Genomic DNA, 13,980 nt, shown 5'->3' on the forward strand with positions numbered 1-13,980 from the left:
ATTGTAATTCATTTATACATATTGTTTTATTAGTTGAAATAAAATAAAAATGTGTGAAATGTTTTGCTTTACATTTCATATACATTCCTATGCATATTAGTGTCCAAATACTTTTTGTGTCCTTTGCATGTTATACAATTAAACTAATTACCAATAAAAGTAAACTCTCCAGTAAATTCTCCAGAAGCCGTGACAAGTTTGGAAATAATTTCCGCTTGCATTCTTTGATATTATCAGTGGTGTCTGTCCAGAGAGATTCAACCCAGCCCACTCCATAATTATATAAAATAACTGGAAGTCATTACCATTATCTAGAAATGGCTGTATAATGTATTGTGTGTTGCGTCACACAGCGCTGTTTGATGTCAAAGGAGTTTCTATCCAGTTTTATCAAAAGGTCATTTTTACAGTTGGTTTTTACAGAGGTGATTTTTTAAGAGTTTCTTTGGTTTTCATTGTTTTGCTTTTGCATCTGTGCCGAGTGTTTGTATATCTGGAACAAAAACACAGTGCTGTGTGTTTGGACCTACTGTATAGGATGTGGTGGTGTGTGTGCACTTGTGTGTGTGTTTGTATGTATGTTAAGTGTAGTTTAACAGTGATACTTGTACAGGGAACAGATGGAAACCTTGACATACTGCTTATTTGATAGAGGAAAATCAAGGGAATGTAATGAGAGCACTAGCAAAGTGAAGACAAGGAGGAAAGAGAGAGGATGGGAGTGGTGTATTTTTCCCCCTCTGTATCCGAAGACATTAGACAAAGCAAACTGCTCACAACACTGCTGATTGTTGATGGGCTGGTCATTTACTTAAGGGGTCTTACTTTGAGGAATTGAAATTAAAAAGATCTTGATGGCAGAATTTGGAAAATCTGAGATTTGATATGCAAGAATATTGATTGTTAATGCATACACACTACTGCTCAAAAGTTTGGAGTCAATACATATTTTAATTTTTTTTAAAGAAATTGCTACTTTTATTCAGCAAGGATGCATTAAATTGATCAAAAGTGATAACGCGCGAGTCACGATTTTCGCCTCTTTGTTTGCGTTTGAAATGGTTTGAATGTGTAAATTGTCAAGACAAAACACGTCCAAATTATGAACTTGTGTTTAAATCGCTTGTGTGCCAAACCGTGGGGCCTGGTCTGTACGGATCACGGATCAACTGTGATCAGTTCCACCCCTAGTTTCCATGATGCACTTCAACATTGATGAAAATAAGAAATGTTTCAAATCAGATTATTAAAACGATTTCTAAAGGATCATGTGACACTGAAGACTGGAGTAATTATGCTGAAATTTCAGCTTTGTGTAAATTACATTTAAAAAATATTACTGTTTTTACAGTAAAAAAAACAACGTTTGAACGGTGGTGTACATGGAAAAACACGCTGTTATATATATATATATATATACACAGTATATATAAGTCTGTAAAATATTTTGTGGTCTGATTAGGTGATTTTAGGGATAGTGAGTGATAATATATATTTTTTTAAAGATAGAATATTTTAAAAGGAATGCAATATTTATTTATGAATCTCAAAAAGTGGAAATGCTGCTGTTTTCAAAACTAACAGCAGGTAAAATCGCTGGACATGTTTTGTCCAATCTCTCTAGAATCGATGGTGTCTTCATTTTCATGAAACTTATTTATGGATATTATAAAAGCCCATTTTCCCCTTTGTAGTGTAAGCAGTGCATTTGTGTGGGTTACAGTAAAAGGAGAACTGTTTCATTCATAATGCATGTCTAGAGTTTGCATTGTGTGAGACGGTAAGCCGGTGCATTCCTGTGATATGACCCGAGAGCGATGAGGGCAGCAAGCTCTGTGAACAAGTCAGTTCTCAATGAAACACAAAAATAGTCACAATGTGTTGGGTTGAAGATGGACAAGAATCAAACTCCAAATGTTATAGGAAAGTTTTATGCCTGAGGTTCGTACTTGCTGACATTTGTTCTGAGTCAAAACAAAGCTCAGTGCCCTGATTTATGTGGGTCATGAATCATTGGCCCTTTATGTGTGAGACAGTACTGTCTGCTGAAGTCACCAAGGTGCAGGCTGACCCACTAATACGGATTTATCCATCCGCACCACGTTACTCGACTCACTGCATGACGGTGAATAAGACTTACTGCCACGTCACCGTTCACGTCAGGAAAATACCCAGGCCAGAGCAATTATATTAATGCTCCCTGGGGATTATGGGTCAGCTTGTTGTTGTAAACACAGTTGGTAGGATCTACGGACTAAGGAGATGAAGGTTAAGAACAGCACACTCGATGGTCTGGGGAAGCCCTTTGCTGGAAGTGTTTTTTATTGTTTATCAAATGTATTAATTTGGGTTTTATTATTTTGCTGTTGTTGCACTACAAAACATTATGTTTTATGCTTATTTTCTGTTATTTCATTACATTTATTTGAAAATGAGGGCTGACACAATTTTATCCACAACATGAATTTTGCATGATTTATTTAACTCTTTAACCCCCATTATTATTTATGAGACAACGCTTCCCTGCCATTGACAAAAAATTCTGGCTTTCCGTTTTTTTTCACTGTTATACAGTAGGGGGCGAAATTATGCATATTCTGAAAGAGTACAGACATTTCCTGATCAAAACACAGGTGAAGAAAAAGCAGAATCAAGCAATAGCATATGTACGCAGATGCATATGTAAAATAACGTGATCGTCAATATTTAACAGCATATAAATCAAAACTGCCTAATGTTACTGAATGAAATGTCGAGCCAGGATGCGCTATTGGACTTTAAAGCTTTGGGGGTGTTGATGGACTCAATCTACTCCATCTATGATTTAATCATCTTTCTGAATCCGATCTGGATGCGTTTTTCTCAGCTGTTTGATAAAATTTCTGCTTTTTTTATTAAACTTACTCACATCCAAGTGTTGATAAAAAGAGAATGCATGAAGCTAGAATAAAACAGAGGCTCTGTTCTTTCTTTTGAAAAAATGCTACTTCAGAAATTCATTGAACAAAATATTCTAGGGGCCATAAAATATGCTTGAGGTGGCTGATAACTTAAAAAAAAAAAAAAAAACGCTGGCAGGTGAAAGAGTTCAAAATTCGAACAAGGAAAATATACTGCTTGCTGGGTACCTTGTGTCACTATTACGAGTAACCTAGCAAAAAGATTGGACCATATTTTTGCATAATTTCCATAAACTTTAGTTTTGGAATCACTTTCAGAACGTTTTTTTTTTTTTTTTTTTTTCAGCTGATTAACGAGAAAAACATTGACAGCCAATCAGAATCCATCCTGCTTTAAAGAGCTTGAGCATTTAAAGTGGCAGATGACAAAACTGTAGCGCGCACTTAGAATAAACAAAACGATATCATTCGCTGGTGTGGACGCTAATATAGTTATCGTTAGTTATATTTGTAGTTTTTGCTCTTGGTGTGAAAAGAGAAAGAATTGTCAGAAAAAGATGCCTAATGACCAGTTACTAACATAAAATTGGTCAGCAACATGCCCACATTCAGGCACGTGCACAGGTAGGGCTCAACCTGTGCAGAGCACATGCCCTTTTTGCCCTCACACTCCGAAGTGCCCTTTTTTTGGTGGTGTTTTTTTTTTATTTTTTTTTTTTATCAATGCTATTGGTCATCCTTTACGTCTGTCTGTCTGTTTTACAAATATTTAGCCAATGAAAGTTCTTAAAACGAGCTTGTGTAAATCTTATTCGATCCTCAAGCTGTCAGTAAGCTGATAACTCCGCCCCCTCTATATTCACTGAATCAACTGAAGTTCCACAAGCAGCCGCACAGTAGACAGCAGCTGAACGAAGTTTTGCGAAGGGTAAATAAATATCTTGTTGTTTGAATAAGTACTACTAAACACTATGTCGGGACGTCGCCTGAGAGAGAGGTCTAGGCTAGCATTTGCCATCTAGTCATAGCCAACAATATAGCCTAACGCAAATAACTTAAATAGTCTGTGCATACAGTAGCATTTCATCTTTTATAAAATGCGATTTTGGCCAAATGCCTATTTTACAACAGGAAAAACAAACTAGTTTGTAACCTGTTGATGAAAATGTAATGTGATGCCGCCGGCGCCGTTTTAATGACGGACAAAAAAATGCACATTTGCACTCATTCGCTGGTCAAAAACTATATATTGATAAGTAATACAACGACATATAATTTGTTTTTACCATCGGAAAATCATAACAGGTGCGCCCCCGCGCTGTTTCGTACTGGACAAAGCGACAAGTGATCCTCGTCACCTAGGTTACATATTTCTAAGAAATTTCTTCTTTGATTTATGATTGCTGATACACTTAATTTATTAACATTTAGGCCAATCATGTTATGGTTATAATATTCAATTATGGTTAATTCAAGGCTGTTAATATGCATGTATTCGCTATTTAGCTAATTTTTAATCTAGGCCTATATTATTCTATACTCTCCGCTCATCCTCACATGTATAAAATGTAGTAAAACATGGTTTTACTACAGTAATGTTGTAGTAGTAACAAAAAAAAAAAAAAAAAAAAAAAAAAACATTACAGAAAATCACTGTGAAATCTTTATATTGTATCATGCAGAATGTAATTCATGATTTAATTCATTCCAAGGCTTCATTTATTTGATCCAAAATACAGCAAAAACAGTAATATTGTGAAATATTTTTAGTGAATAAGAAACCTTCAAGAGACCAACATCCCTTGTCAAAATTCAAATTTTTGCCAGGTAGGCGGATACATGTTGGATATAGTAAAGGTACTGTATAGCTATAGTTTCTTTTAATCTGGAATTGATTTGGACATAATTACTCAAATTATATTTCAAAATAGTTTGTCTAAAATACTTGACTCATTGCTCTACCTTCCCCCCTTCTCAATGTCATACATAATCATGGTAACCAAATAATACAAATTAGCTTATAAAACCAAACAGAATAGCTAAACAAGAGAATATATATATTTTTTTTCTCTGCAAAGTTCATAAAAAGTGCATAAAGTTCAATAAAAAAATATATTTTTTTAGCTATTCTGTTTGGTTTTATAAGCTAATTTGTATTATTTGGTTAACATGTTTATGTATGAGTCAAGTATTTTTGACAAATGCAATTTAAAAAAGAGGGAGTACACAAGAGCAACAGAAGGTTGCTGTTGTATTTAGGTTAAGAGGCCCTTAAAACCCTGTTTATCTATATTATTATTATGGTTGTTATTAATCGTGAATAAATCTAAAGCTTTTGAGACTATTATTTTGTGTTATTGAATTTGTCATGAAGACGTGACCATTTCTTCCTTTTATGTAGGCTTACTAAATAATTTTGATATAAAAAAAGGGAGGGGGGTGCCCTTTTTCAGTTTCAGCACATGCCCCTCAAAAGGTCTGTGCACGGCCCTGCCCACATTGCTGAAAATGGGCAACTCTCATTGAAAATGACCTGAGTAACATTCCACTCTATGTGGTCCAGTTGTCACATTCGACATCAGCGCTAACTGTCTTGTTGTTTTGTCTCCCCAGCTTTGATGTGGACAATGGCACGTCATCAGGACGTAGTCCGTTGGATCCCATGGCCAGCCCGGGGTCAGGTCTCATTCTCCAGGCCAACTTTGTGCACAGCCAGAGGAGAGAGTCCTTCCTGTACCGCTCGGACAGCGACTATGACCTCTCACCAAAGTCTATGTCCAGAAACTCCTCCATCGCCAGTGACATGTGAGCAAAAGTCTTTTTTAAATGTTTAGTGGCATGTAGTTTTTTTTGTGTGTGTACAAATGTGCATGTTTTATTCTTAAATAGTAAAACAAATGTATAGCCTTAAACTACAGTTCTTAAAACATTTCTATAAATTATCAGTGCTGTTGCAATTAGTATTTATGTTTTTTTTTATGTTTTTTTTTTTGCAGACACGGGGATGACATGATTGTTACCCCTTTTGCACAGGTATTGCAATATTAAATATGTGAAGTTTAAAAGGTGATGGTTTGACTAAATCAATACAATTATATAACACCACTGAACTAATTTTATGTGTCTTCTCTCAGGTTCTGGCGAGTTTAAGGACTGTCCGGAATAATTTCGCTGCTTTAACAAATGTACAACAGGAAAGAGCCAATAACAAGTATGTTGCTTCCAATGTTAAATATTCAAATTCACACATTTTTATCATGACACTAAGGCCGTGTGTCCACCAAAGCGGTTTTCTTTTTCCAGTTGTTTTCAATGGCAGTGGCAGGTTTTTTTTAAAACGGCGGCAGCGTGACTAGCTGCTGAGCGTCTGTTTCACACTGAATGCTCTGCGTTTTTTTTTCTGGTCACCGAGAGTTGAAGAGTGTTCAACTTTGTGTAAAATGCAACGCTCATCACTGTCACTTTTTACCCAGCCGTCCAATCACAGAGGAGGAGGGGTGGGACAATACCAACAGACGACAACAACAAGCCCAACAGCAGAACATAATCATTGAAAACGAGAGCCAGTGCAATTACTTAAAGGGTTACTTCAGGATTTAGCATTAAGCCTTGTATTAGTAGAAAACCTGTAGTATTTTCGAATTACCATGCTTTCCCCCCTCATATCCCCCTGAGAGGAGAGATTTATGTATTTTTTGTCTGGAAAAAATCCTCCGATGACGCAAAAATCGTCATTTTGCGTCATCGGAGGATTTTCTGTCCAGAGGCTAAAGACTACAGCCAGTAGATCGCGTTGTTCCGCATGTTTTCAACCCGCCCATAGAGGGATCTCACTCACAGAATGTACACACAGTGTCAGCCGTCTTTCTTTGGAAGCTAAGCTAGCAGGCTCTTGTTCTGTGGAGAAAGCTGAATAGTTGGAGAAAGCTGAGTAGGTAGGGGTTACCATCTTTTTCCCGGACTTGTCCGGCGGGCGAGACTGTTAAAAATGTCCGGGATTTGGCTTTTGCGTTCTGCGGTCGCCATTCATTGTTTACATGCACACCTCTCGTTTCAATCTAACTGAATTAATTCCGATCGGTGAATCTGACTGTAGTGTTTACATGAACGCTAAACAAGTGATCGGTTGATGTGCGTTTTAACATTGCTAAGAAAATTCCCGCTCCTCCGTGAGAGATGCGAGACCCGGCACGTCTCAGTAATGAAGCCACCGGCCTCGCGCCGTTCTCCCGCGGCCGTCAGCCTCGTCCTGCTCGCCACAGTAAACATGATGAATGGCGACTGTAGAACGCAAAAGCCGAATCCCGGACATTTTGGGTCTCTAAATCCCTGGCAAACTCATCACTTACTTAGGCTAGCCTTGTTGTTTTCAACTGTGCTCTCTAACCGGTAGGCGTGGCCTCCTAAGGCAGCGAAGCAAGTGCATTCTGGGAGTTGTTGTCTTTCATCCACATAAGCCAAAAATACATTTTCTGGCTTTTCTCAGTCTAGAAAGCTCCAAATTCAAAAATTTCTCCACATTTCTTCTACTTAAATGACCTTTTTTAAATACACATTCATCTTCCCAGAGGTGAAGTATCCCTTTAACATTTGTATTGACATTTTTATATTCAGAAACAAACTCTCTGGGAAATCAGATACTAGTAACACTTCCACAGATATTGCCCCGCCGAAGAGTGTTGGCGTTTTCAGCTGGCTAAAAATGCTTTGGTGGACACATTAAATCTTTTTTTTTTTCTTTTTTTTTCTCAGTATTGACAGAATTTGTATATGTTGTAAATGTGCTAATAGCAGTCAATCTGTCACTTGCATCATAGACAATGACGCCTTCTTTTTTCCCCTTTTTTTCTCAAACAGGAGATCCCCAATGTGTAACCCACCTCCCATCACAAAAACCTCATACACAGGTGTCGTACCTTTGCTTTTTATATTTTGAATATTGTCATGCCATCTTAACAGCAGTGCTATTTCAGTATGATTTATAGTTGGCTATTTGTTAACATTTTGAATTAGCTTTTATTTTTACATGTTCAGTTTTTATTGTAAGTTTTAGTCATTTTGTTATGTGCTTTTGTCATTTTTATTAGTTTATTTCAATATTGCTTTAATTTATTAGTATTTTAGTATTAGTAATTTTAGTACTTCAGCTTTAAATGATTTATTTTCAGTTCAACACTGCGTAACCGATCTTTATCATTGAGATCACATTGTATCAGATAGATTTGCTTAGTTTTGTGTTTTGTGGAGAACTGTTAGACACTGTTTGATATGAGGGATGACGTTGTCCTTGTGTGGCACCTTCCGTTTTGTCTAAACCAGCATGAGGGCAGCCTCCAGACATCTCATATCGCACTGTGCATGTCATGTACTCTGAAGCCGATAAGAAAAAAATATGTCACAATACCCTCTATGCACAAAAGCTTTAAAGATCATTTTATACTCACTTTTACCCATTTGTTCATGCATATGTCAGCTTTATAGGGCATCCTGGGATGTGACAGTCGCTTTGCCATAATCATGAGGCACTGCTCATTATATTGATTAGCAGCTGTTTGTGGTTTATTTATAAGGTTTGCAAAGAAAAGCTTGTTTTGAGATGCAGGTGTTTGACCTAGAACTGTAGTACCGAGCGCTCGCTGGATGTTTAGCATGAGCAGAATGTTCAGTCGCAGAGATAAAAAGCACCAGTGTTATAGATTTATAATATTGATTTGTACTAGAAGCAGTGAGCAGATGGAGACATTATACAATTTAACTCCCCAAGCTGAGTTTAGATGTCATGTGACCCTGATGGGTGTTGAGTGTAGGATGACTTGATGGATGGCCAATGGCCATATACCATAATGTAGATAAGGATGGAAGTGCTAGTGGCTAAAGATATGACCTGGTCACCACCAGAAGGTTCACCATTCTGATGATGGTTAAGGAAGACAGGTTGCACCAGGGAGAATGTCTCTCTAATAAGTGTGTTGTAAATCTCTGTGGAATATAGAGCCAACTAAATGACTAATTAGTGGGGCTTGCTATGGCATGATTCCTAAAATCATGCAGCTTGTTAAGAAGAGGGGTGATCAGACTTACGCAGACAATAAAACAAGTGATTAATAGAGTTACATTGAAGCAGGGACCTGAGCCATATTTAGAGACCAGAATATCATAAGGAACACTGTAAAAAATTCTATGATCAATAAATGTACAACATATATTTTTTGCATTGCTTTAACTCATCAAAAATAAGTTAAAGGGATAGTTCACCCATAAATGAACCTCACCCTCAAGCCGTCCTAGGTGTATATGATTATCTTCTTTCAGACGAACACAATATAAAAGATATATTTAACAAATTATCCTGGCTCTTCCAAGCTTTATAATGGTAGTGAATGGGGGCCGGAATGCCGTCTTCCGGAATGTAGTTATTATAGCTAATAAAGTTTTAAATATGGATATTTTTCTTACAAAAACCCATTGCTTCACTTCAGAAGGCCTTTATTAACCCCATGGAGCGGTATGGATTATTTTATGAATTATTATGATGGATGAATGCATTTTTGGGGGGTTTCAAAATCTTGCCCCCCATTAACTACCATTATAAAGCTTGGAAGAGCTAGGATATTTTTAAATATATCTCCGATTGTGTCCGTGGGGGTGAGTAAATCATGGGATCATTCAAAATTTTAGGTGAACTATCCCTTTAAGAAATTTTTAACTTTTTTTTATAAGTTATACAAGATTCAACTAATTTTTTAAGTCAGTTTAATGTAATTTAAGTTTAAATGACTTTGTAATTGCAGCAACTTTTTTTTTTTTTTTTTACTTGGGCCAGTAAGCAACAATCTAGCAACTCCAGGGTTTTAAAACTGGTTTGATGCCAAGAGCCCAAATACAGTATAATCAAATTGCAGATGACCTGTTTTCTAAAATATAAAGGCAGCTATATATTTTAAGACTCCTTTTGTTTGTGTAAGAAAAATAAAGTGTCATTATAAAGAACGTTGAACGTTGTTTAAAAATTAAGTAATTGGCATTCATGTTGTAAAGACATTATTGTGGTATTAGCTGGAAAATATTATTATTATAAGTATCCATTATTATTCTAAATGTATTTAAATAGCAGCTTTAACAATACATATTGGTCCAAAACCCTTTTATCCCAAATTTTTTTCTTTGAAATTTCCTACAGACCGTATATTATGACCTTGTTTGAACCCTGACACGCTAAAAAACACGCTGAAACCCCTATAAACCGCTTAGCAAAGTACTTAAAACCACTATGAACACTTTAGAACATGTTAGGAACACTCTAGAAACTGCAGTTTTACACTGACAGGTATCAATCACTTTTTTCCAGAAATCTCAGTTCATAATTTTACTTGCATTCGGTTGCACTCATCTGTTTGCCCTCTGGGTAGCAATTCACACAAACACACAAATTCTGCTCACAATTGGGGAATAAAGACATTGAACAAGATAAGGCCTTTTTACGGTTATTTTTTATGGTGTATCCAAATAAATCCTCTCGCACTAGCAAATGCTGATGTTTTGGTGAGGAGTTTTTGGATGACAAGGCAGTGAGAGCCTGTGACCCAGATTGAAGGATTCCAGTCCTGCTTTTCACCCCAGCTCTCCTGTCTATGGAGCCCGTGCCCTCTCATGGGCTGGTGTATGATGTCGCGCTAAGCACGAGAAGAATGTCATTGACGTCAGTGCAGTCTCTTTCAGAGAAAGTGGCACCCCAGCCCTGTGTACTTCACCACACATGCAGAAAGAGAGAGAGAGAGAGAAAGACACAGACAGACAATGAATAAGATAATGTGTGCTTTGTTGAAGCAATGTACATGTGGCATTTGTTTTCATAGTAGTGTCAAGCAAGCAACATGTCTAGCATAGCTGCACTGACATCTGTTTTGTCAGTCTTTTGTTATTTAGTTTCACTTATTTTTATGCCCTCATATGGTCATCCTTAACCTTTTCGAAAAGGCACATGCAACAAACGTTTGCGAATTTCCATAAACTCCATAAACCATAAAAAGCGTCTGATATAAGAAAGCACAAATTTTGCAGGTCATAAATGGTCTCATCTCAGCGAACTTGAGATGCTGACCACAATTTCAGTAGGAAATGATTTGCTATCTTTATAAACATAAATCACAAAGCATCCTCTTTAAAAGCCAAAGCACAACCAGCCTTTCTCAAAGTGTCAGCTGTGAAGGACCCAAGCTCCTCGGCTCGAAATCCCGTAAAATTCATGCCGGGTTTTAGCTGTAGCCCTCTCTCTCCTGCATGCAGCAGCACTGGCAGGCTTCAGGCTTCTGTTTCAAGAGGAAGCTCGGCTCACGTTCGGCTAGCGACGCTCCACGGCTGCCCCGTGCTCATGCAGGGCATCCACCGCTCTGAGAAAAGAGGGCAGGCAGATGCGATCACCTTTGTTCTTTCGTGCGGCAGCTCAGCTTGAGGACTGGAGACAGGGACTAGTCACTCATCTGTTGGCGTCAACCCTCTGTATGCTTTGTATGCGTGTATGAGCGAGTGTACGTGTGTGTTATTGTTATGACACTATGCCTGTATGCTTTGTTATGGGCCGGATCACGTGCTCCTAAGGGCCACCGCACACTACTCAGCTTCTTGGATGCAGACCGGCATCTGTCACGCAGAGATGGGCCTGCCCACAGTAATGACATTCTCTCTGTCCCGAGATGAGAGCTTTCACTCCGGGCTTCTCGAACATTTAGGACCATAGATTCTGCAGTCGAGCGCGTGTTGTCGTTTTGTTTGTGAGCCGTGTGAGAGTGTTGATTTGTGTGGCCCCTTTGTATGTTTTCTTAAGGGATTTAGTGTTCCCCGCTTCTCACGAGATCTGACTCCCACTCCTCGTGCCTCGTCGGATTACAGCTCCGCTGTTTTTGGAAACCTTGTTTTTTGGCTCGATTTGGAGCCCCATCATTCACTGTGGAGGGCTTCAGCACAGCATGAAGAATCACCCATGCGTTCTGTCGGGATATCCCAACATGGCGGTCTACAGCAGTTTGGGCCCTCTGCTGGGAGCCTCAACTAGACACCTAAAGCATCTGAGATCTGACTCCTTGCCTCCTTCTCTTCCTCCAGAGGAGGCCTACCAGAAGCTGGCCACAGAGACCCTGGAGGAGCTGGACTGGTGCCTCGACCAGCTCGAGACCCTACAGACCAGGCATTCGGTCAGCGAGATGGCATCCAACAAGGTAAAAAAGCTCTAGGTGTCTTTATCTGCGCTTTTGCTTGTTTAGGATTCCCTGGGATGGTTCTGCAAGTTGATGAATTGCAATTATTAATATCTCAGGTGTTCATATTCCACTCACAATCACAATTAGGGCTTGTGTTGTAGATTTATAACTTTTTTATTATTATTTATTTCTTTGTGATTTTTATTTGATTTATTTGTGATTTATTTATTTTTATTTTAACAGTTTTAGGCTTTGAATAATTTTCACTTGTGCACAATATTATATTGTGCAATAATGCCTCAAGATCAAATTACTATTTTAAGACTTATGTTTATGTTATCACAAATGTTTGTTGTTGTTTGTTGAATCCCAGTAGACCTTAACACCAGTAAATAAATACGCATCACATCTGACTGTGTTTGGTACTCCATCATACTGTGTGTGTGTGTGTAGCCTTAGATGTCAGTGTTGTGCATTGGTTCAAACATGAGCAGCAGATGATTAATATTGAAAAATGGCAATCAGATCATGTAATGAACAACTAAAGCGTTTAGTTGTTTTGAAGTGAAGTTGATTTCAGATTAACCAGTGCACTGTTTGCAATAACAGCAGCAGAATCGTCATTCAGGCTGCACTGAGCATGCCCACAGTCTCCAGCAAGGCCCTAGTACACATACAGCATGCTAATCAGCCTGTAGTGTGTATCTATTCTCGTCCAGTCCATTTGGCCACAGCACCTCTTAAAATAACAAAATACGAGATGCTTCTCATATTGCTTACGCAACCATTCTAAAGGTCCGACAGAGGTGACCAGACATAAGTAACAGAAGAGTCTAATACTCACATTTTCATGTCTCACTTGGACGAATCTCTCCCCCCCCCCCCCCATTTCCCAGTATCCATGGAAACGCACAAGGCCTGTCAGTTTGCTTTGTTGCTTTAGCTCAATAGCAATAGTGGCGTATCCTGTATAAAACTGCCTCACAGTCACCACGCAAGTGTTATATCCTATCCGACTGATATCTGTTTTCATGCTGTTTTCATGCTGATATCAATAACACTGTTTTCATGCTGTTTTAGAACAGAAATAGCTACTGCTAATCTGTTATGAAAAAACGTATTTTTATGTAGTACCTATATTTTGTGTGTAGGTTGTGTATAGATGTCCAGCTGCCATTGTTTTCATGATTTATTAGCTGTCAGAATGTTCATATTGGCCCAGGTGCTTGAATACATCTTCCTTTTCAGTTGCCGAAATCATTAAATCTATTTTGACCATAAGAATTCAATTTAGATATGTTTAATAACTCTAACTTTATAACTCTAAAATGTAATTATTATATCTGGGGATTACTCTGTAAGATAGTGTTTCAAACAGAACTACACTTTTGTTTTGATCAAGCAGTGATCTGGGTAGCAAATTAGGCCAGACACATCATTTATGTATGTGTATTTTAAGGCTAAATATGGATGATTTTCGAGAGACTCAAACATTAGCATGCATTAACATGCACGTGACCTTATACTGACAACAAACAATAGTTTTAATACTATATTATCATTAATACTATACCATAATTATAACAAAATATTATTTTATAATTGGTATTTTTTATATCTTTACTGTATATTTTGTTCTTTATTTATATATATATATATATATATATACTGTATATATATATATATTTATTAATAGTATGTTTATATTAACATGCTTTAAGTAATATTAACTATTTTATTTTCTTTATAATTCTCTATTTTATATATATATAATTTTTATTAATAGCATGTTTATATTAACATGCTATTATATTAACTATATATTGCTACAACCAAGTCACATAAAAGTAAATCTAATGCTTCAAAAAGTTTTTTATGTCAAC

General features: G+C 37.4%; 1 protein-coding gene across 2 annotated transcripts in view; it reads left to right on the plus strand.

Annotated features, from left to right (window-relative positions):
• Positions 1-13,980, plus strand: part of pde4d (phosphodiesterase 4D, cAMP-specific) — a 149,229-nt gene that overhangs the window by 122,744 nt on the left and 12,505 nt on the right. For both annotated transcript variants that reach the window (XM_081349733.1, XM_081349734.1), the window contains 5 exons: positions 5,514-5,705; positions 5,897-5,933; positions 6,035-6,111; positions 7,758-7,807; positions 12,003-12,115. In XM_081349733.1, coding sequence (XP_081205859.1) covers positions 5,514-5,705; positions 5,897-5,933; positions 6,035-6,111; positions 7,758-7,807; positions 12,003-12,115 — 469 coding nt within the window. The remainder of the gene's footprint in view (positions 1-5,513; positions 5,706-5,896; positions 5,934-6,034; positions 6,112-7,757; positions 7,808-12,002; positions 12,116-13,980) is intronic.

This window comes from Scardinius erythrophthalmus (genome assembly GCF_964197995.2).
Source record: "Scardinius erythrophthalmus genome assembly, chromosome: 20".
Taxonomy (NCBI): Eukaryota; Metazoa; Chordata; class Actinopteri; order Cypriniformes; family Leuciscidae; genus Scardinius; species Scardinius erythrophthalmus.